This window comes from Pristiophorus japonicus, chromosome 11, assembly GCF_044704955.1.
Source record: "Pristiophorus japonicus isolate sPriJap1 chromosome 11, sPriJap1.hap1, whole genome shotgun sequence".
Classification (NCBI taxonomy): Eukaryota; Metazoa; Chordata; class Chondrichthyes; family Pristiophoridae; genus Pristiophorus; species Pristiophorus japonicus.
The window spans coordinates 208,108,686-208,132,120 of NC_091987.1; the positions used below are offsets into that span (position 1 = coordinate 208,108,686).

Genomic DNA, 23,435 nt, shown 5'->3' on the forward strand with positions numbered 1-23,435 from the left:
GCGGGTATCACTACTGCCCTGTAGACCATAAGCTTGGTGGCAGTTTTGAGGTCCTGGTCTTCAAACACTCTTTCTCAGGTGACCGAAGGCTGCGCAAACTGGTAGCAATACGGTGGAGGAGGATTTCCTGGAGTGTATTAGGGATGGTTTTCTAGACCAATATGTTGAGGAACCAACTAGAGGGCTGGCCATCCTAGACTGGGTGATGTGTAATGAGAAAGGACTAATTAACAATCTTGTTGTGCGAGGCCCTTGGGAAAGAGTGACCATAATATGGTAGAATTCTTTATTAAGATGGAGAGTGGCACAGTTAATTCAGAAACTAGGGTCCTGAACTTAAGGAAAGGTAACTTCGATGGTATGAGACGTGAATTGGCTAGAATAGACTGGCAAATGATACTTAAAGGGTTGACAGTGGATAGGCAATTGCAAGCATTTAAAGATCACATGGATGAACTTCAACAATTGTACATCCCGGTCTGCAGTAAAAATAAAACGTGGAAGGTGGCTCAACCGTGGCTAACAAGGGAAATTAAGGATAGTGTTAAATCCAAGGAAGAGGCATATAAATTGGCTAGAAAAAGCAGCAAACTTGAGGACTGGGAGAAATTTAGAATTCAGCAGAGGTGAACAAAGAGTTTAATTAGGAGGGGAAAAATAGACTATGAGAGGAAGCTTGCTGGGAACATAAAAACTGACTGCAAAAACTTCTATAGATATGTGAAAAGAAAAAGATTAGTGAAGACAAACGTAGGTCCATTGCAGTCAGAATCAGGTGAATTTATAAAGGGAAACAAAGAAATGGCAGACCAATTGAGCAAATACTTTGGTTCTGTCTTCACGAAGGAAGATACAAATAACCGCCGGAAATACTAGGGGACAGAAGGTCTAGTGAGAAGGAGGAACTGAAGGAGATCCTTATTAGTCAGGAAATTGTGAGGGAAATTGATGGGATTGAAGGCTGATAAATCCCCAGGGCCTGATAGTTTGCATCCCGGAGTACTTAAGGAAATGGCCCTAGAAATAGTGGATGCATTGGTGATCATTTTCCAGCAGTCTATCGACCCTGGATCAGTTCCTATGGACTGGAGGGTAACTAATGTAACACCACTTTTTAAGAAAGGAGGAAGAGAGAAAACGGGGAATTATAGACCGGTTAGCCTGACATCATTGGTGGGGAAAATGTTGGAATCAATTATTAAAGATGAAACAGCAGCGCATTTGGAAAGCAGTGACAGGATCGGTCCAAGTCAGCATGAATTTATGAAAGGGAAATCATGCTTGACAAATCTGCTAGAATTTTTTGAGAAAGTAACTAGTAGAGTGGACAGGGGAGAACCAGTGGATGTGGTGTATTTGGACTTTCAAAAGGCTTTTGACAAGGTCCCACACAAGAGATTTGGTGTGCAAAATTAAAGCATATGGTATTGGGGGTAATGTATTGACGTGGATAGAGAACTGGTTGGCAGACAGGAAGCAGAGAGTCGGGATAAATGGGTTCTTTTCATGATGGTAGGCAGTGACTAATGAGGTGCCGCAGGGCTTGGTGCTGGGACCCCAGCTATTTACAATATACATTAATGCTTTAGACAAAGGAATTGAGTGTAATATCTCCAAGTTTGCAGATGACACTAAGCTGGGTGGCATTGTGAGCTGTGAGGAGGATGCTAAGAGGCTGCAGGGTGACTTGGGCAGGTTAGGTGAGTGGGCAAATACATAGCAGATGCAGTATAATGTGGATAAATGTGAGGTTATCCACTTTGGTGGCAAAAACACGAAGGCAGAATATTATCTGAATGGCAGTAGATTAGGAAAAGGGGAGGTACAATGAGACCTGGGTGTCATGGTACATCAATCATTGAAAGTTGGCATGCAGGCACAGCAGGCGGTGAAGAAGACAAATGGCATGTTGGCCTTCATAGCTAGGGGATTTGAGTATAGGAGCAGGGAGGTCCTATTTACTGCAGTTGTACAGGGCCTTGGTGAGGCCTCACCTGGAATATTGTGTGCAGTTTTGGTCTCCTAATCTGAGGAAGGATGTTCTTGCTATTGAGGGATTACAGTGAAGGTTCACCAGACTGATTCCCGGGATGGCAGGACTGACATATGAGGAGAGATTGGATCGACTGGGCCTTTATTCACTGTAGTTTAGAAGAATGAGAGGGGTTCTCATAGAAACATATAAAATACTGACGGGACTGGACAGGTTAGATGCAGGAAGAATGTTCCCGATGTTGGAGAAGTCCAGAACCAGGGGACACAGTCTAAGGATAAGGGGTAAGCCATTTATTTTCGAGATGGGAAACTTCTTCACTCAGAGATTTGTTAACCTGTGGAATTCTCTACCGCAGAGAGTTGTTGATGCCAGTTCGTTGAATATATTCAAGAAAGAGTTAGATATGGCCCTTACGGCTAAAGGGATCAAGGGGTATGGAGAGAAAGCAGGAAAGGGGTACTGAGGTGATGATCAGGCATGATCTTATTGAATGGTGAGTGCAGGCTCGAAGGGCTGACTGGCCTACTTCTGCACCTATTTTCTATGTTTCTATGCTGGCACACTGGAGGCAGTGTTGGATCTCATTGTCAATGTCTGCCCTTGCTGATAGTATGCTCCTGAGGTATGGAAAATGGTCCACGTTGTCCAATGTCGCGCTGCGGATTTTGGTGACTGGAGGGGCGCAGTGCTATGTGGCAGGATCAGGTTGGTGGAGGACCTTTGTCTTACGGATGTTTAGTGTAAGACCCATGCTTTCATACGCCTCGTTGAAGATGTTGATAATGGTTTGGAGTTCAGCCTCTGAATGTGCGCAGATGCAAGTGTCGTTTGCGTACTGTAGTTCGATGACAGAGGACGGGATGACCTTAGATTTAGCCTGGAGGTGACAATGGTTGAACAGGTTCCCATTGGTTCTATAGTTTAGTTGCACTCCAGCTGAGAGCTTGTTGAGAGTGAGATGGAGCATTGCAGCGAGGAAGATCGAGAAGAGCGTTGGCATGATAACGCAGCCTGCAATCCAGACCTGGATTGGGTCTATGGTGGATCCGTTGGTCAGGATCATGGCTTGCATGTCGTCGTGGAACAGGCAGGGGATGATGACAAACGGAGGAGGATGCTTCATAATCCCTCACGGTTGACAGTGTCAATGGCCTTTGTGAGGTCAAAGAAGGCCATGTACAAGGGTTGGTGCTGTTCCCTGCATTTCTCTTGTAGTTGTCGCGTGGTGAAGATCATGTCCGTTCCCCTTAGTTGACGGAATCCACATTGTGACTCTGGGAGGAGCTCTTCAGCAACAGGGAGAAGACGGTTGAGGAGGATTCTTGCGATGACTTTCCCAGTGGCCGACAGCAGGGAGATTCCTCTGTAGTTGCCGCAGTTGGACTTGTACCCTTTTTTAAAGATGGTTACGATTACGGCAGCTCTGAGATCTCCCAGCATGCTCTCCTCCTTCCAGATAAGAGAGATGAGGTCATACATTCGTGCCAATTGTGTTTCTCCGCCATACTTTAGTGCCTCGGCGGGGATTCCATCTGCTTCTGACACCTTGTTGTTCTTGAGCTGACGGATGGCCTTTTCTACCTTGTGCAGGGCTGGGGATTTGGTGTAGACCTCGATTAGGTCACCCCTCAGCCGCCTTTTTTCAAGAGAAAGGAGACCCAGCCTGTTCATCCTTTCCTGATTATGCATGCCCTCGTATTTCTGGTATCATCCTTGTAAATGTTCGGTACGGCAGCAGAGTTGTTATGTTACTGGATTAGTAATCTAGAGGCCTGGTCTAATAATCTGGAGACATGAGTTCAAATCCTAGCAGCTGGGCAATTTAAATTCAGTTAACTAAATAAATCTGGAATAAAAAGCTAGTATCAGTAATGGTGACCGTGAATCTACCGGATTGTCAGAAAAACCCATCTGGTTCACTAATGTCCTTTAGAGAAGGAAATCTGCTGCCCTTACCCGGTCTGGCCTATATGTGACTCCAGACCCACAGCAATGTGGTTGACTCTTAACTGCCCTCTGAAATGGCCCAGCGAGACACTCAGTTGTAACAAAACCATGACAACAAAATCAGCTCTGTGGGAGTACCTTCACCACACGGACTGCAGCGGTTCAAGGCGGCGGCTCACCACCACCTTTTCAAGGGCATTTAGGGACGGGCAATAAATGCTGACCTTGCCAGCGATGCCACATCCCATGAACGAACAAAAAAAAAAAATCTTCTCAATATCTTTTTTATAATATGGTGACCAGAGCTGTGGGTTCCATTATAATATATATAATTTGCAAATATTTGATATTTATTGTCTCGTGTGTGTATTATTCTACACATGGCCTTCAGTAGTTTGGTGTCTCATTTGTATTCTCATCCCAGCAGTTAGCCAATGTCCTACCTCTCAAACTGCAATGCGTTAAAATAAAGACTCGCATTTATATAGAGTTTTGAAAGGGTCCTGTGGGACTTCCCCCATCGTCCAATAAGAAGATGACTGACGCTTCACCAATTTTGTTCCTTGTGCCTCTTAGTACCCAGGTCAGTGCTTGGAGTGGGAACACACCTTTCTCAGGAACTGGCACATTGCTGATTTTGCCACCGTGGGAATTTTGTGCACCACTCTTCTTAGTGGTGCTGTTTAATGTTAGATGTAACAATTAAAACAGAATAGTTCAAGGGTTTGCCCAGTGTTGCATAAATTGTACAGTTAACATGTGCATTTAGACATTTCTTTTAATTTTCTTTGTTTCTGTTTATTTTTTACATGATTGCTGTCGGCGGGCACAGTCCCATTAATAATGGGTGGGAGAACTGTTTCACGTTCTATGTTAGCTTGGAGTGTGGTACTCTCTCTGGTGACTGGGGCTGGATTTTCGTTATGTTGCCGCCTCTGTTTGCGGCCCGGAAGGGCGGTCGTGGCGGAGAAAATGCTTTCTGGGCGGGCAGCCAGCTTCCGGCGCCCCGTCGGCAAATTAGTTGCCGGTTTGGCGGGGGCGCAGAGCAGCACCTCCCGGGAGCGTCGGGCCGGTGTGCTACGTCACCGGTTTTGACTGCACGGTGAAATTTGTTGTGCACTGAACCTATAGCGCTCTGTATCGCGCCGTGGTGGGACTGCCTGGAAAACCAGAGCTGTCCCGGTCTCGGTGAGTGAAGGAATTGGGAATGAGTTAAGTTTAATTGTTTTGTTTAGTTTTATTTTTTGTGATGTATCTTATTGTGGGGTGTTTAAGGTATTGGGAATGTTTGCTGTGTTTTTAGTTGCGATTTTTTTTTTTGCTACAAAAGCCTCTCTTAGGGTGCTCCGATTTTCCGTTACCTAGCCGGTCTATTGCCCTAAGAGAGGTATGTACCGCCTCCCTTAGCGCTACGCTCCACAATCAGGACCCAGCTGATGAATTTTGCTGAGTGAGGTGCAAACATTTCTCGGGCGCTATAATCACCATGAATAAAGCCGGGAAATGGACGGTAAGTTTTTATAACTGCCTGTTCCATTAATACTTTACTTTACCAGTCATTTTTGTTGTTAGATTAAACCTGTGTTACAATTGATGACACTACCCCTCTGTTATTCTATCACAATAGACAATTATTTTTTATTTGGCATCGAAACAAAAACCACAAATGCAGGAAATCTGAAATTTAAAAAAACTGAAACTGCATGGTAATGAGATTTTCCAGACAGCAGCCAACCAGTTCTGGGAATGGTTGAGAGAAGCTCAAGTAATTTAACCTAAATAACTAAAGGCCCTGATCATTGTCTCCAAGAAAATCATTTTTTAAAAAATAAATCATTTTTTATTAACAATGCCAAACATGTGGCATGAAAAGAAATTGATAATTCTTACACTCTTCCACCTCGCTGTTGCCCATATATTCTCATTTGTATCAGACAAAGCTGTTTATAAAGAGGGTGTAAGTGGGTTGCACCAAGCAGTACCCTATTTATAGTGTAGCTACAGCTCCTTAAACAGCAGTTAAAATGTTTAGAGACTGCTGGGGGGGGCGCATCCTCTCTCAGCATTGAAGTTAGCGTCTGATAGTTTCAAAAGTGCCCAGTGGGTTCCCTGAACATTGTGTAAACCAGGTTTTGATGGCAAGCAGCAGAGTGAGCCTTGGGAGTCTCACATCACCTCTGTTCAGAATCATATTGAGCCCTGTCTCCAAATTCACACAGCAAGTTTGGAATTGGTGCGAAATGGACACATGTCTTTTAATCGATGCACTGCGGCAACTCGCCATGGCTTCTTCGGCGGCTCCGTGACTTCTACCACCTAGAGGGGCAGGGGCAGCGGGTGCATGGGAACACCACCACCTCCACGTTCCCCTCCAAGTCACACACCATCCTGACTTGGAAATATATCGGCCGTTCCTTCATCATTGCTGGGTCAAAATCCTGGAACTCTCTCCCGAACAGCGCTGTGGGAGCACCTTCACCACACGGACTGCAGCGATTCAAGAAGGCGGCTCACCACCACCTTCTCAAGGAAAATTAGGGATGGGCAATAAATGCTGGCTTTTCCAGTGCTGCCCACATCCCGGAACAAATTTTAAAAACAGAATTAAAAAATAATGATTGGTGAGAATCTATCTATATATCACTCCATACATATACCTATGTAAAAGGTAAATTACACAGCAATTACACACTTGCATGTAAATTTCAATTCCCATGCTGAATGACCTTATCTCAGCCTGTGCAGCACTTGGGGCACTATACTTTGCATTGGTGCCCTTCGATAGGAAGGGGAAGATTTGCCCTGTGTTCCCGCTCCTGTTTGCTGTCCATTGACCCTTGCTGGGGAGAGTGCAGGTGTGCGAAAACACATTCAAGCTGACCGGCACTGATCACCACAACTAAATTGTCCCTTCCACAAATTACTTGCTCCTATATTTGTATATGTGCAATGCATTTGCTTATATTTTTGTTAATGTTTAAATGCTAGATGGCATTCACTGTCAATCCCATTTGCAAGCAGGACGCACAGGGAGACTGGGCTCTCGAGTTGCTGATGGGACTTATCTGTGTGCTATTTTCCCTCTTATATTGTTATTATTTTTCACAGTTCACTCGGAACACTCGAAACGTGTTTATCAAGGAGTCCGTGTCAAGCACACAGTCAAAGACCTGCTGGCAGAGAAACGGTCACGACAGACCAATGTGTCTTTCAAGTATAACGTGAGTACAGTGAGTGGTTCCTTTGTTCGAATAGGAATAAGACAGGAACAAGGAACAAGGCTTCCTGTAATTTTCCATCACAGTCCCCTGAACCTTTCCTTCTGACCACCGATCTGCGGTGAAACAGATCCATTTGTTTGCATGCAACCTGGGCTAGGCTCGCCTTGCTAGACTGAACGAAAGTACAAACAACCTTCCTGGCTGTTTGATGTCTACTTGAACTTAAAACAACTACATTTTGTTTTGCGCCATTTGCTTTATCTCATTTGTGAAGAGTTGAATTGGGGAGTAAAATCCTCAAATTATATCCTGTCACCTTTCCCATTTGTCTGTTAGTCTATTTCCATTTTCTATGTGAGCAGTTAATTTATTGTTGGAAGACTAAATGGGAATATTTTTATATGTTTTAATAAGAAGTGAAAATGACTGTACAGCTATGTTACAAATGACTAAATTTTGGTAAAATGCATATTACCCAAAAGTAGGCTCGAGGGACTGCATGGCCTACTCCTACTTCTAATTCTTATACGCTTATGTTAAATTATATTATTAATAACATAAGAAGCTAACTATTTGCCCATTCTCATTTCTGGGAAATAATCTTTAAACCGCGATAACAAATGGATGGATTAATAACACCATTGGAATGGGGAATATAGAAATAATTGTTTTTTTGTATAAACTACGGGAGGAACAAAATGATGAAGAAATGAGTAGACAGCAGCCTCGAATTTGGGATAATTCCAGTTGGAAGTTTATTGCGGATGTGTCTAACGATCAGAATATTTGTGCAGTTGGGAGCTTTATCTCTTTTCAATCAGCTCCCAGCTCAGACGTTGAATGAATTTATTTTCATATTTGTCACAGCGAAGCCACGAAGCATGCAGTGCCAGTACCGGGAAATCTGGTCTCTCGCAAATGACATTCAAATATCGCTGCAAAATTTGGATGCCCTCCCGAAGGCCAGTTCACTAGATCCAGATACTGGGGCTGATATGCAAACTCTCAAATGATTTCACAGAAAACAAGGTCAAAATGCTGCCCCAAGGAAATTACGCCTTTGGGGCCCTTGCCAAAGGTTGTTTTTCAAGCGTGTGTGGAACGACTGCCTGGTTCTGCTACAATCTGGAGGAGACTTCTGTGAACAGGCTCGCACATCCAACTGATGAGCCAACATTCCATGGGGTATAGGGTGCGTCCATGCTGCAGTCAGGAGGATAGGGCCCAGTGTATTCCCTGAATTGTGCTGCACGCAATCCTGCTCATCCAGTCCACCTAGTTTTTCTTAAAACCAGTCAGTTGTCTAATGAAAAAGAAGGAAGGAAAAAGATTTGCATTTATATGATGCCTTTAACAATACCCAAAGCCAATAAAGTACATTGAAGTGTAGTCACTTTAATGACCTAAGCAGAAAGAGGAGGAAAGCAGGGTCCCTTTGCATTTGCGTTGGCTGTAAGATGACAGGGATAATGATGGGAGATTGGGACAGAGCCAATGCTCTGTGGCGTAACAGGTAATTTAATATTAGAGCGAGCTAGGTGCTTAGAATTTCAGGGCACTGATAATGAATAAAAACAGAAAATGCTCGGTCAGCATCTGTGGAGAGAGAAACAGAGTTAACGTTTCAGATCGATGACCTTTCGTCAGAACTGGTAATGAATAATCAGTCAGTTTGGCTCATCGATTGGACCTGGTGGGGGTCGACTTACCACTGGCAAAGGTATGCCTCCAACTCAACTTCATGTAACCCTGCAAGTCAAAGTCCCACTAGATAAGCTAGTCTAAGCTGGAATGGCAGCGAGCAACCTAGCGTTGTCCTGTGCTGGGAGGGTGTGCAGTCTTACTGCAGCCAGTAACCCTACACACATTCGGGAGTCTCTAAACCTTGGCTTTTGTTAAGCCGTGTCTAAAAATTCTCTGAGCCGAGGTAAGTGGGGAGAATGTTCGCTCCATGCAGGCAGAATAGAAAATGGACATGTGTAAATTTCTCCAACGTTTGGTTTGGAGGTTCTGCAATACAATGATGGGTTTCCAGGCCTGTCAGACACCGGGGCTGATAGAGCAAACTTCAATCAGCTACCTTGCTGAAAATTTAAAAGAAGATATGTATGTATTTTATTATTGCGAGATTGAGTAGATTGGGCCTATACTCCCTGGGGTTTAGAAGATTGAGAGGTGATCTCATGGAAATATATAGGAGCCAAATTTGGGCAAGGCCCCCGCCCGCCCAAGTGCGGCCCAAAGTGCCACCGATGGCCGCCGAGGTACCTGACGGTACTTTCGGCAGGATATTCATGATGAAGGTCCCTTGAAGTCGGTGGGCGGCAAATGAGGGACTTATGCTGCCAATCTGGGCGGCAGTAGGCGGCCGGTCTCATTCTCGGCGGCAGAGGCGCTTGCCGCCCAAGTGCCGCTGAGGATGGAGTCGGGCCCACGGAGGGGCGAAGACCTAAAATTAAAAATCATTAACAAAAAAATAAAAAACCTATCGGAAGACCTTTCTGTTTCTTAACAAAGTGCCAATATAATCACCCAAGTAACATGCTTCAGCATGTAGCGATTTATTTTCCACAACATTCAATAGAATACAAACTTCTTCCAAATACCCTGATGAACAGGGTTGGTTGAATTATATCCAAAGTCCATGTTGTGTTTATGATAACTTTATTCTATGTCAATTGATGTGTTGTGGGACTGTGAGGCTGCACAGGCTGAGTGACTTTATCTTACGATACTTGAGAGCACAGACACTCTAAATTGTCTGGGGTTCTGATGAAGGGATCCCATTAGTCTGTCTCTTCCCTTTACAGATGCTGACTGACTTGTTGTATTTACAGCTTTTTCTGCTTTTGGGTTCAGATTTCCAGCAATTTATACAGAGTAATGGCATCAATCATTAATAATGTATATTCTCTGTTTTTCTCTTGTGTGAATTTTAATAACATAAGAATTAGGAGCAGGAGAAGGCCATACACCTGAGCATGCTCTGCCATTCAATAAGATCGTGGCTGGTTTTTGACCTCAATTCCACTTTCCCACCCAATCCCTATATCCTGATTCCCCTAGAGTCTAACAATCTATCTATCTCTGTCTTGAATATGCTCAACGATTCAGCATCCACAGCCCTCTGGGTCGAGAATTCCAAAGATTCACCACCCTCTGAGTGAAGAAATTCCTTCTCAGCTCAGTCTTAAATGGCCGACCCCTTATCCTGAGACTGTGACCCCTGGTTCCAGACTCTCCAGTCAGGGGAAACAACCTCTCAGCATCTACCCTGTCAATCCCCCTCAGAATCTTGTATGTTTCATTGAGATCACCTCTCACTCTCTTAAGCTCCAGGGACTACAGGCCCAATCCACTCAATCGCTCCAATGTTGCGATCACCGAGGTAGCTTTACTGTTCAAGAATAGAAACATTTGCATCGTTGCCATCCAATGTTAGCATCAAAACATATCCAGGTAAGGTGTAGCCTAAATTTGCAGCATTGTACATCAGCTTCAGCCAAGCATCTCCGTTATCGCAGCAGTGTGACAATTCTCCCTCTCCCACACCAGCCTATCTGAATCGGACCACCAATTCACTGTTGAATTATGGACTGTGGGGCTGTGTGTCCACGTGGATTATAATTGACCCAAATCATTTTACATGCTATCATTGCACCCATCAGAGAGAGGAGACTCTGGCCTCATCTGTCTGAGCTGGATTCAAACTTATGCCCTAGAACTTAAATCCAGCTGTACAAAGCCCTGGTTAGACCACACCTGGAGCACTGTGAGCAATTCTGGGCACCACACCTTCGGAAAGATATACTGGTCTTAGAGGGAGTACAGTGTAGGTTTACCAGAATGATACCCGGACTCCAAGGGTTAAGTTACAAGGGGTGATTACACAAATTAGGGTTGTATTCCCTGGAATTTAGAAGGTTAAGTGGTGATCTGATTGAAGTTTTTGGGATATTAAGGGGAGCAGAAAGGGTAGATAGAGAGAAACTATTTCTGCTGGTCGGGGAGTCTAGGACTAGGGGGCATAGTCTAAAATTTAGAGCCAGACCTTTCAGGAGTGAAATTAGGAAACACTTCTACACACAAAGGGTGGTAGAAGTTTGGAACTCTCTTCCGCAAATGGCAATTGATGCTGGATCAATTGTTAATTTTAAATTGGAGATTGATAACTTTCTGTTAAACAAAGGTATTAAGGTATATGGGCCAAAGCCGGGTATGTGGATTTAGATCGCAGATCAGCCGTGATCTCATTGAATGGCGAAGCAAGCTCGAGGGGCTGAATGGCCTCCTCCTGTTCCAATGTTCCATTTAAACCACTGTGTTTTTTGTTACCAAACCCCTCAAAGAGCATTTCCTTTCCAAGTAGTGAAATGCAGCAGAACGTTTATTTAAAACCTGCATGTATTGATATAGATATCATAGAAACATAGAAAATAGGTGCAGGAGTAGGCCATATGGCCCTTCGAGCCTGCACCACCATTCAATATGATCATGGCTGATCATGCAACTTCAGTACCCCATTCCTGCTTTTCCTCCATACCCCTTGATCCCTTTAGCCGTAAGGGCCACATCTAACTCCCTCTTGAATATATCTAATGAACTGGCCTCAACAACTTTCTGTGGTAGAGAATTCCACAGGTTCACAATTCTCTGAGTGAAGAAGTTTCTCCTCATCTCGGTCCTAAATGGCTTACCCCTTATCCTTAGACAGTGACCCATGGTTCTGGACTTCCCCAACATCGGGAACATTCTTCCTGCATCTAACCTGTCCAAACTCATCAGAATTTTACATGTTTCTATGAGATCCCCTTTCAGTCTTCTAAATTCCAGTGAATATAAGCCTAGTCGATCCAGTCCTTCTTCATATGTTAGTCCTGCCATCCTGGGAATAAGTCTGGTGAACCTTAGCTGCACTCCCTCAATAGCAAGAATTCCTTCCTCAGATTTGGAGACCAAAACTGCACACAATACTCCAGGTGTGGTCTCACCAAGGCCCTGTACAACTGCAGTAAGACCTCTCTGCTCCTATACTCAAATCCTCTTGTTATGAAGGCCAACATGCCATTTGTCTTCTTCACTGCCTGCTGTATCTGCTGCCAACTTTCAATGACTGATGTACCATGACAACCAGGTCTCGTTGCGCCTTCACTTTTACTATTCTGTCACTATTCAGATAATAATCTGCCTTCCTGTTTTTGCCACTAAAGTGGATAACCTCACACTTATCCACATTATACTGCATCTGCCATGTATTTGCCCATTCACCTAACCTGTCCAAGTCCCCCTGCAGCCTCCTAACATCCTTCTCGCATCTGCAAACTTGGAGATATTACACTCAATTCCTTCGTCTAAGTCATTAATGTATATTGTAAATTTCTGGGGTTCCAGCACTGAACCCTGCGGCACCTCACTGCCTGCCATTATGAAAAGGACCCGTTTATTCCCACTCTTTGCTTCCTGTCTGCCAACCAGTTCTCTGTCCACGTCAATACATTACCCCCAATACCATGTGCCTTAATTTTGCATACTAATCTCTTGTGTAGGACCTTGTCAAAAGCCTTTTGAAAGTCCAAATACACCACATCCACTGGTTCTCCCTTATCCACTCTACTAGTTACATCCTCAAAAAACTTTGGAAGATTTGTCAAGCATGATTTCCCTTTTATAAATCCATGCTGACTTGGACTGATCCTCTCACTGCTTTCCAAATGCGCTGCTACTACATCTTTAATAATTGATTCCAGCATGTTCCCCACTCCCTGTTTTCTCTCTCTCCCTCCTTTTTTAAAAAGTGGGGTTACATTAGCTACCCTCCAATCCATAGGAACTGAACCAGAGTCCATGGAATGTTGGAAATGACCACCAATGCATCTACTATTTCTAATTTCTAGGGCCACTTCCTTAAGTACTCTGGGATGCAGACTATCAGGCCCTGGGGATTTATTGGCCTTCAGTCCCTTCAATTTCCCTAACACCATTTCCTGACTAATAAGGATTTCCCTCGGTTCCCCCTTCTCGCTAGACCCTCGGTCCCCTAGTATTTTCAGGAGGTTAGTCGTGTCTTCCTTAGTGAAGACAGAACCAAAGTATTTGTTCGATTGGTCTGCCACTTCCTCGTTCCCCATTATGAATTCATCTGATTTTGACTGCAAGGGACCTACATTAATCTTCACTAATCTTTTTCTCTTCACATATCTATAGAAGCTTTTGCAGTCAGTTTTTATGTTCCCTGCAAGCTTATTCTCACACTCTATTTCGCCACTCCTAATTAAACCCTTAGTCCTCCTCTGCTAATTTCTCCCAGTCCTCAGGTTTGCTGCTTTTTCTGGCCAATTTATATGCCTCTTCCTTGGATTTAACACTTTCCCTAATTTCCCTTATTAGCCATGGTTGAGCCACCTTCCCTTTTTTATTTATGCCACACAGGGGTGTACAATTATTGTAGTCCATCCATGTGATATTTAAATGTCTGCCATTGCCTATCCACCGTCAACCCTTTAAGTATCATTCTCCAGTCTATCCTAGTCAATTCATGTCTCATACCATCGAAGTTTCCTTTCTTTAAGTTCAGGATCCTAGTCTCTGAATTAACTGTGTCACTCTCTATCTTAATGAAGAATTCTACCATATTATGGTCACTCTTCCCTAAGACCACGACCAGATTGCTAATTAATCTTCTCTCATTACACAAGACCCAGTCTAGCATGGCCTGCTCTCTAGTTGGTTCCTCGACATATTGGTCTAGAAAACCATCCCTTACACACTCCAGGAAATCCTCCACCACAGTATTGCTACCAGTTTGGTTAGCCCAATCAATATGTAGATTAAAGTCACCCATGATAACTGCTGTACCTTTATTGCACGTGTCCCTAATTTCCTGTTTGATGCCATCCCCAACCTCCCTACTACTGTTTGGTGGTCTGTACACAACTCCCACTAATGTTTTCTGCTCTTTGGTGTTTCGCAGCTCTACCCATATAGATTTCACATCATCCAAGCTAATGTCCTTCCTTACTATTGCGTTAATCTCATCTTTAACCAGTAACACTACCCCACCTCCTTTTCCTTCCTGCCTGTCCTTCGTGAATATTGAATACCCCTGGATGTTGAGTTCCCAGCTTTGGTTACCTTGGAACCATGTCTCCGTAATCCCAATTACATCATATCTGTTAACAGCCATCTGCGCAGTCAATTCATCCATCTTATTACGAATGCTCCTCGCATTGAGATTCAGAGCCTCCAGGCTTGTTTTTTTAACACTCTTTGTCCTTTTAGAATTATGTTGTAATGTGGCCCTTTTTGATATCTGCCCTTGATTTCTCTGCCCTCCACTCTTGCTTTTCTCCTTCCTACCTTTTGCTTCTGCCCCCTTTTTACTTCCCTATGCCTCCCTGCATAGATTCCCATCCCCCTGCCATTTTAGTTTAAACCCTCCCCAACAGCACTAGCAAACACTCCACCTAGGACATCGGTTCCAGTTCTGCCCAGGTGCAAACCGTCCTGTTTGTATTGGTCCCACCTCCCAAAAACCGGTTCCAATGTCCCAGGAATTTGAATCCCTCCCCCTTGCACCATTCCTCAAGCCACATATTCATCTGAGCTATCCTGCAATTCCTACTCTGATTAGCATGTGACACTGCTAGCAATCTTAGATTACTACCTTTGAGGTCCTACTTTTTAAGTTAACTCCTAGCTCCCTAAATTCAGCTTGTAGGACCTCATCCTGTTTTTTACCTATGTACCACGACAGCTGGCTGTTCACCCTCCACCTCCAGAGTGCGCTGTAGCTGCATCCTTGCACCAGGGAGGCATCATACCATCCTGGAGTCTCGTTTGCGGCCGCAGAAACGCCTATCTATTCCCCTTACAATAGAATCCTCTATCACTATAGCTCTCCCACTCTTTGTCCTGCCCTCCTGTGCAGCAGAGCCACCCACAATGCCATGGACTTGGCTGCTGCTGCCTTCCCCTGATGAGCCAAGGTGGTGTATTTGTTTTGGAGGGAGATGACCGCAGGGGACTCCTGCACTACCTTCCTTCCACTGCTCTGCCTGTTGGTCACCCATTCCCTATCTGGCTGTGTAATCTTCACCTGCGGTGTGACCAACTCACTGAATGTGCTATTCAAGGGGGATTATAACTCGGGGTGATGGTATAAATGGGCGATATTGAATTACCCACCAATTACACATCTCGCTAATTTTCCCTTTCATTGGGCCCGAGTTTGGACAATCTACCACCCGCTACCGCCCACAGCCGCTGAGATGCTGCCTAAAACAGACATTTTTGAGGAAAATCCTCAGGGACTGCCAACCTACCGCCCAACTACTGCCCGGCGGGTGTTTCCTCGGGGAAGTACTACCGGCGGTAGTTCATACTGCCCGCCCATGTAGAAGTCTCCAAAAACACAAGTCTGATGGTTAGAATCCTGTACGATCCTGCTATTGCTCTCCAGACAGACCGTTGGGAAAAAAGGGTGGTCTTACCTAGCTGTAAGTTGGACGGTAGGGACAATAGCACAGAGCAGGCCAGAGCTGCACATCCCGGGTCAGATATAAACACTGCCGCAATATTAGACCCTCAGAAAAGTTTACAGATGGAATTGAAACTGCCGAGAAAGAGTTTACAGATTTGTGAAAAGTGCTCCGTTGAAGGGCATGTGTGGGATAGAAAGCGGAAATGAGGTGCGAAATACAGTAAAGGCTCCATGGACTTGTGCTATAAGGGTCTTGACACCATTGCAGACAGAACCGATTTAGTGACACAATGTGAGTCGACAGATGTTATGAGCTCATGTCAAAGTATATCGGCAATAATGAAAACCTATAAGTTTCTTTTCGGTGGCAGGAGAAGTGATGTCATCAAGCAAATGAAATTACAAAAAAAATTCCAAATCTTGCGCATGCGCGGTGCACGGCCTCCGATGTTTCCCGAGTCGCCCGCTAGCAGCTGCCAACTCCCGGTGCCTGCCGCTCCCGCTCCCGCCGACAAAGGCGTGATGAAACTCGCGCCCGACTGGCCCCGGCGGTAGCGGACGGCAAAACATCACGCACTGCCCGGGGAGCGCCGAAAAACGGGCGGGCTGCAGGTTTCACCAAACACGGTGCCCATTGACTTCATACAGTGAGTCAGCATACGTGATGACTGAGGCATGATGGGCACTGAGACGAGAGCTCTCCATGTACAATAATTGGGGTGCTGCATGCATTGAGACATACAGCAGGCACTGAGGAAGTGACACTGCATGCACTATGACAGCATGCACTCAGGCAAGGGTCCATAGACCGGCATTCATTGAGACTGGAATGGGACATGCACTGAGATAGGGGTATTGCATGCAGTGAGATCAGGACAGCAAATACACTGAGATCAGGATGGTCCATGCATTGAGACTGGGGAACTCCACAGACTGAGGCAGGGGTGCTGCGTACGTTGAAACAAAGCCTCAGCATGCACTGAGACAGGAATGCAACCTGCACTATGATTGAGACGTTACACGCGCTAAGACAAAGGATGCCTTATGGACTCAGACTGGGATGGTACATGATTTGAGACAGGGGTGCTGTTGTACATAAAAACATTGGGGGTGAAATTAGTTTCCATTGACTTCAAAATCACTATTGTTTTGTGCTATTGGCAAAGAGCAATATCATCCAATTGCGACCATTGAGACAGTAAGCTCGTGCATCAACCCAGGGAGCCGCTCCGTCAGCTGTGGTTCAGTGGGTAGCTCTCTCGCCTCTGAATCAGAAGGTTGTGGGTTCAACGTTCCACCCCAGGGACTTGAGCACAACAATCTAGGCTGACACTCCAGTGCAGTGATGAGGGAGTGCTGCACTGTCAGAGGTGTCATCTTTCGGATGAGATTTTAAAAAGATGTCCCATCTGCTCTCTCAGGTGGACGTAAAAGATCCCACGGCACTATTTCGAAGAAGAGCAGGGGAGTTATCCCTGGTGTACTGGCAAATATTTATCCCTCAATCAATATCACTGAAATAAACGCAGGTAAGCTGGTCACGTTGCTGTTCGTGGGAGCTTGCTGTGCGCAAATTGGCTGCCGTGTTTCCCACATTAAAACAGCGATTACACTTCAAAAAGTAGTTAATTTGCTGTAAAACACTTTGGGACAGCCGATGGTCATGAAAGGTGCTATAGAAATGCAAGTCTTTCTTTCCTTTCTGGGATGCTGTGTACACTGAGCGCTGCATGCGTCCAGCCAGGGTCTCTGCATTCGGGGATACCGGGTGCGTATTGTAGACAGCAGTGTTGTGTGGATCCCATAAATGTTGGTCTTACCAAGCTGTGTGCATCAGGACAGAATGCTGCATGCATGTGTACAGGAGGTCTGTGTGCGTGCAGACAGGACCATTGCATTGCTGTACCCAGAAAAGAATGTTGCAAGATATCGGGACAGCGACACTATGTGTGGCAAGAGAGGGTCGCTGCAGGCATTCTAATTAGCACCGAGTGCCTATGTATTTAAATTCAATAGAGTGCTGATTTCAGTCATTATCAATGCAGTTATAATGTATCTTTGGGACTATTTTCATCAATTATTTCACGTCTCCCTTAATTGTCTTTTCAAATACCGAAATGAATGTGAACTCAGATGTACACTACACAGCAGAATATAAACTCTGCCTGTGCAGTCTTATTCTGCGCAGCTTATATTTTTGGCCTTGCTGTTTGCTTCTCAAATATTTGAACACAGATTCTGCAGTTCTAGTAAGAGAGAATTTGCATCCATATGACGCCTAGGCCTCTCTTCAGGATGTGCCAAAGCGCTTTACAGCCAATGGATTACTTCTGAAGTATGGTCACTGTTGTCATGTAGGCAAACACAGCAGCCAATTTGTACACAGCAAGATTCCTGTCATGAATCCTACATGGCTACTGTTTGCCCTATCACAAGGTGTGCCACCAGAGGGCACAGCAGTGGGAGACTTGCAGGTTACCTGTACAGGTGTGTCTGGCCTAGTATAAAAGGCAGGCCACCAGGTGTGATCTTCACTCTGGAGTTAACAAATAAAGGACTAAGGTCACTACAGTTCAAGTACAGCACATTGCCACGTGGAATCATTACTAGAGCATCTAAGGACTCAACAATTCCATACACAGCAAATGATACGTGAATCTGTTTTTGGCGGAATGTACTGAGAGAACCCTCTGTTCTGCTTTGAAGAGTGCTGTGAGGTCATTTACGTCGCTTGAGCAGGCAGGAAGATGGTACCAGTCATGCAGTTAAAAAAGAAAGGAAAGACTTGCATTTATATAGCCCCTTTCACGACCCCAGGGCACCCCAAAGCACTTTACTTTTGAAATGCGGTCACTTCATGTAGGAAAATGTAGTTGGTACACATGGGGATAGGGTGGGAAGGTGGAGTTGAGATAGGAGATCAGCCATGATCTTTTTGAATGGCGGAGCAGGCTCTAAGGGCCAAATGGCCTAATCTTGCTCCTATTTCTTATGCTCTTATGAAATCAATGGGATGAAAACCAGACAAGTTCTATAGGTGGCAGATAATCCCTTTCACCACTTTACCACCCAGACAGTGAGGTTGAAAATTACTCCAGTGTGAGGGACGTTTGCCAGCTAGGTGTGTTTTCTTCCAGTGTTTGCTGAGATCTTAGATCAGAACGATTGCGGATGGGCACTGGATTCGATCAGGAGTTAGAATCTCTAACAGCTTGGGTAATGCACTGGCTTCATTGAACCGTGATGTGAACTGGTAGGATATGGCTTTGTGACTATCATTAAGCAAGTTCCTGATCTAGGCCTGGTTATGGCAAGGCACTGAAAGAAAGAAAGACTTGCATTTATATAGCGTCTTTCACAACCACCGGATGTTTCAAAGTGCATTACTGCCAATGAAGTACCTTTTGGAGTGTAGTCACTGTTGTAATGTGGGAAACGCAGCAGGCAATTTGAGCACAGCAAGCTCCCACAAACAGCAATGTGAGAATGACCAAATAATCTGATTTCAGTGATGTTGATTGAGGGATAAATATTGGCCAGAATACCGGGGATAAATCCCCTGCTCCTCTTCGAAATAGTGCCATGGGATCTTTTACGTCCACCTGAGAAGTCGGCAGACGCAACCTTGGTTTAACGCCTCCTCCGAAAAATGGCACATCTGACAGTGCAGTGCTCCCTCAGCACTGCACTGGAGTGTCCGCCTAGATTTTTGTGCTCAAGTCTCGGGAGTGGGACTTGTTCCCACAACCTTCTGACTCACTGCCCACTGAGCCACAACTGACACGATGCACTGGTATTTTGATGGGGTCCAATCGATATTTTGAGACTTACTTTGCCAACTGTCCACAATTTCAAACCCTGATGGTGTCCTCCGTCTACCCCCTTAATCTAAACTTTGCAATAAAACAAAATGCACTTGCCCACACAGAGTTAGAGAAAACTGAGAGCCTGAGGCACCTAGACCAGATATCAGAGGTTCAAGAACAGGTTGCTTTCAACAACAACAACAACTTGCATTTATATAGCGCCTTTAACGTAGTGAAACATCCCAAGGTGCTTCACAGGAGTATTATGAGATAAGCAATTTGACACCGAGCCGCATAAGGAGACATTAGAGCAGGTGACCAAAAGCTTGGTCAAAGAGGTAGGTTTTAAGGAGCGTCTTGAAGGAAGAAAGAGAGGTAGAGAGATGGAGAGGTTTAGGCAGGGAGTTCAGAGCTTGGGGCCCAGGCAACAGAAGGCACGGCCATCAATGGTTGAGCGATTATAATCAGGGATGCTCAAGAGGGCAGAATTAGAGGAGCGCAGACATCTCGGGGTGTTGTAGGGTTGGAGGAGATTACAGAGATAGGGAGGGGTGAGGCCATGGAGGAACTTGTAAACAAGGATGACAATGTTGAAATCGAGGTGTTGTTTAACCGGACGCCAATGTAGGTCAGCGAGCGCAGCGGGTGATGGGTGAGCGGGACTTGGTGCGAGTTAGGACACGTGGCAGCGAACACAGGGGGTGATGGGTGAGCGGGACTTGGTGGGAGTTAGGACACGGGGCAGCATGCACAGGGGGTGATGGGTGAGCGGGACTCGGTGCGAGTTAGGACACGTGGCAGCGAACACAGGGGGTGATGGGTGAGCGGGACTTGGTGCGAGTTAGGACACGGGGCAGCGAGCACAGGGGGTGATGGGTGAGCGGGACTCGGTGCGAGTTAGGACACGTGACAGCGAACACAGGGGGTGATGGGTGAGCGGGACTTGGTGCGAGTTAGGACACGGGGCAGCGAGCGCAGCGGGTGATGGGTGAGCGGGACTTCGAGAAGTAATGTTGTACCATTATCGCTTCAGTTTTTTCCTGCCGTGCTATCGGGGGCAGAGATAAAGCCAGAGAGCAGCTGCCTCTGATACAAAGTGCAGCTTTCCCGATGACTGATTATGGCCTAAAATTGCCTCGACCAGATAATGGTTTATTTTCCTTATGCTGTCCCGAACACTTGTGGCAAATAACCAGCCACAACTCCTCGGGCTCAGCCTGCAGCCTCCAAACACACTAACTGCTGCAGTATGCAAATCCTGTTGGTCATAAATTTACATAGGAATTACTGTGTGAGAGGGGGATGGGGCGGAGCGCATAAACCGTCCATAAGGTCGTCTCCGGCTGTGTTTGATTTCCTCTAGTGCTCATTTGGGCGAGAATAGCGACCATCAGCCCCGGAACTAATTTCTAACCTTTTACCAGGTCTGCCTTTTTTTTATGGACTTTACATGTCTTTCTCGAGCTGGGCTGGCTTGGCCTGATCTGTCTGGAAGGAAGTTGCCGAAGAATATGTCAAGTTGAACTATCCGCCAGTTTCCCCTTGCTTTGGGGGGGGGAGCAGGCGGAGTGCCCACCTTTGGCCGCACTTACTCCTGGGATCGTGAGATTAGGAATTTCTCAGTTCAAAGCATAAAAGTCACAACGGTGTTGCGGAGTAGTAAATGGAAGCACTGGTAGACTTTGCCAAGGTGATGCCTTATATTACTTTTTTAAGGGTACGGTAGCATAGTGGTTATGTTACTGGATTAGTAATCCAGAAATCTGGAGATATGAGTTCAAATCCCACCATGGCAGCTGGGAAATTTAAATTCAGTTTTTTAATAAATCAGTAATGGTGACTATGAAACTATCGGATTGTTGTAAAAACCCATCGGGTTCACTAATGTCGTTTAGGGAAGGAAATCTGCCGCCCTTACCCAGTCTGGCCTATATGTGACTCCAGACCCCACAGCAATGTGGTTGACTCTTAACTGCCCCCTGAAATGGCCCAGCGAGCCACTCAGTTGTACCCAACCACTACAAAAAAGTCAGCCCTGTGGGAGTACCTTCACCCCATGGACTGCAGCGGTTCAAGAAAGCAGCTCTCGAGGGCAATTCGGGATGGGCCATAAATACCGGCCATGCTAGCGTCGCACTCAACCCAATAAAAAAAAAAAATTGATCGATTACAATGAAGACACCACTGATGACGTTTAAAATTAAACCTTTTTTTCTCCCTCCTTTCTCTTTTAGTCCGGAACTAACTCTTCGCAACCGCCATCTTATGTCCAGATGTCTGGTAAGTGAGATTTTCTGCCAAATATTTCCAAAGGGAGCTGGATAAGCGCCTGAACGAAAAACATTTGTAGGGCTACGGGGAAAGGGCGGGGGAGTGGGACTAGCTGAAGTGCTCTTGCAGAGAGCCGGCACGGGCTCGATGGGCCGAATGGCCTCCTTCCGTGCTGTAACCATTCTATGATTAGAAATACCAATAAACAAAACTCAGGGATTTTAACAGACTCTTCATGAGGGTGACTAACCCTTCACACAAACAAAAAAATATATTAAGAAAATACAATGAGACAGTGCCAGGAGATTAATAGTCTTGTGTTCAGTCACACCTTATTTGAATACCAACATGCTTTTGCTAGCTAGGTGTCAGTGATTTGCAGTTAAAGGAGAGTTGAGTTTGATGGATGAAACTTGGTAACGACTCAATGGTGTCCATGCCGGCCGACCAAGAGCTACCCAGCCTAATCCCACTTTCCAACCCTTGGTCCATAGCCCTGTAGGTTACGGCACTTCAAGTGCACATCCAAGCATTTTTTAAATGTGGTGAGGCTTTCTGCCTCTACCATCCTTTCAGGCAGTGAGTTCCAGACCCCTAACATCCTCTAGGTGAAGAAATCTCCCCTCAAATCCCCTCTAAACCTTCTCCCAATTACTTTAAATTTATGCCCCCTGGTTGTTGACCCCTCTGCAATGGATTGAGTGTTTTGATTCTCTCAACGAATAATTCCCATAACCAGTGATTTCCTGAACTAATAGTTCATTTCATCAGTGACTCATTTAGCCAATGATCCCCTTAAAATGCCATCCACTTAAGCAGGCTTTGCAATGGTTATTAATTTTGAATTTCACTGGCTGAGCTGCCATGAGTAACAGCACAACTCATTTATTTTTGAACAGGTTCCCATGTAATACCTGGTTACTATGGTGTACGAAGGCCCTATCTATCAGATTCGGAGCTGTCGCATTGCCATCCGTCTAAACAGTACACAGCAGATGTATACTCATCTTCTCTGGGCAGCAAGTCCCTTGGCTCTGACCCACCAGCAGTCTCTGGGTACCAGCCTCTGTTCGATCCGTACCTTGCAGAGACATTTGGAGACTATCGCACATCAGCCTTCCCATCCGGGGCAAGTTCCATTTTCACGCCTCAGGCTCTCCCACCTCTCATTCCTCCTTTTCCCAACGAGTCATCGCATTTCCTGCTGGTACGTATGACTTACCTTCCTTCGCGTTAGTGGCTGACCGATTCCGATAAGCCTCGAGATTGACTAAAGCCATTTGGATTTGTACTTGGACTGAGTGGCTTCTTACTGGAAAACTCAGGCCAGAAACTGCAATGCCACATTGTGCATATGAGTGTCTTTTGGACTTATTCGATTTTTAGATCCCTGCTTCTGGAACTAGGAGTTCATTCAGGCGTCCTTACTGAATTTCAGGAGCTCCAGCTCTATTGTAATTAAGGAATCGAAGTGGAGAAAAATTGGTGCAGTTATGATGCTCAGCACCTTAATGCTTTGATAAATATAATATTCTAAATGTGCTGGTGACTCCTGGTGCTCGGACATCAATAACATATCAGACATTATTTGTATTGTAGTTAGAGGCCATTCAGTTTGTGTTCTTTCTACACTATATGCTTGTATTACTCTGTTGTCGAGCTACAGTACGCGGACGACGCCTGCGTCTGCGCGCATACAGAGGCTGAACTCCAGG

General features: G+C 45.4%; 1 protein-coding gene across 1 annotated transcript in view; it reads left to right on the top strand.

Annotated features, from left to right (window-relative positions):
* Positions 1-5,446: 5,446 nt before the first annotated feature.
* LOC139275664 (POU class 2 homeobox associating-factor 2-like) overlaps positions 5,447-23,435 on the top strand; it is a 30,567-nt gene continuing 12,578 nt past the window's right edge. Inside the window, exons 1-4 of the mRNA XM_070892832.1 lie at positions 5,447-5,453; positions 6,932-7,164; positions 21,684-21,729; positions 22,620-22,927. Coding sequence (XP_070748933.1) covers positions 5,447-5,453; positions 6,932-7,164; positions 21,684-21,729; positions 22,620-22,927 — 594 coding nt within the window. The remainder of the gene's footprint in view (positions 5,454-6,931; positions 7,165-21,683; positions 21,730-22,619; positions 22,928-23,435) is intronic.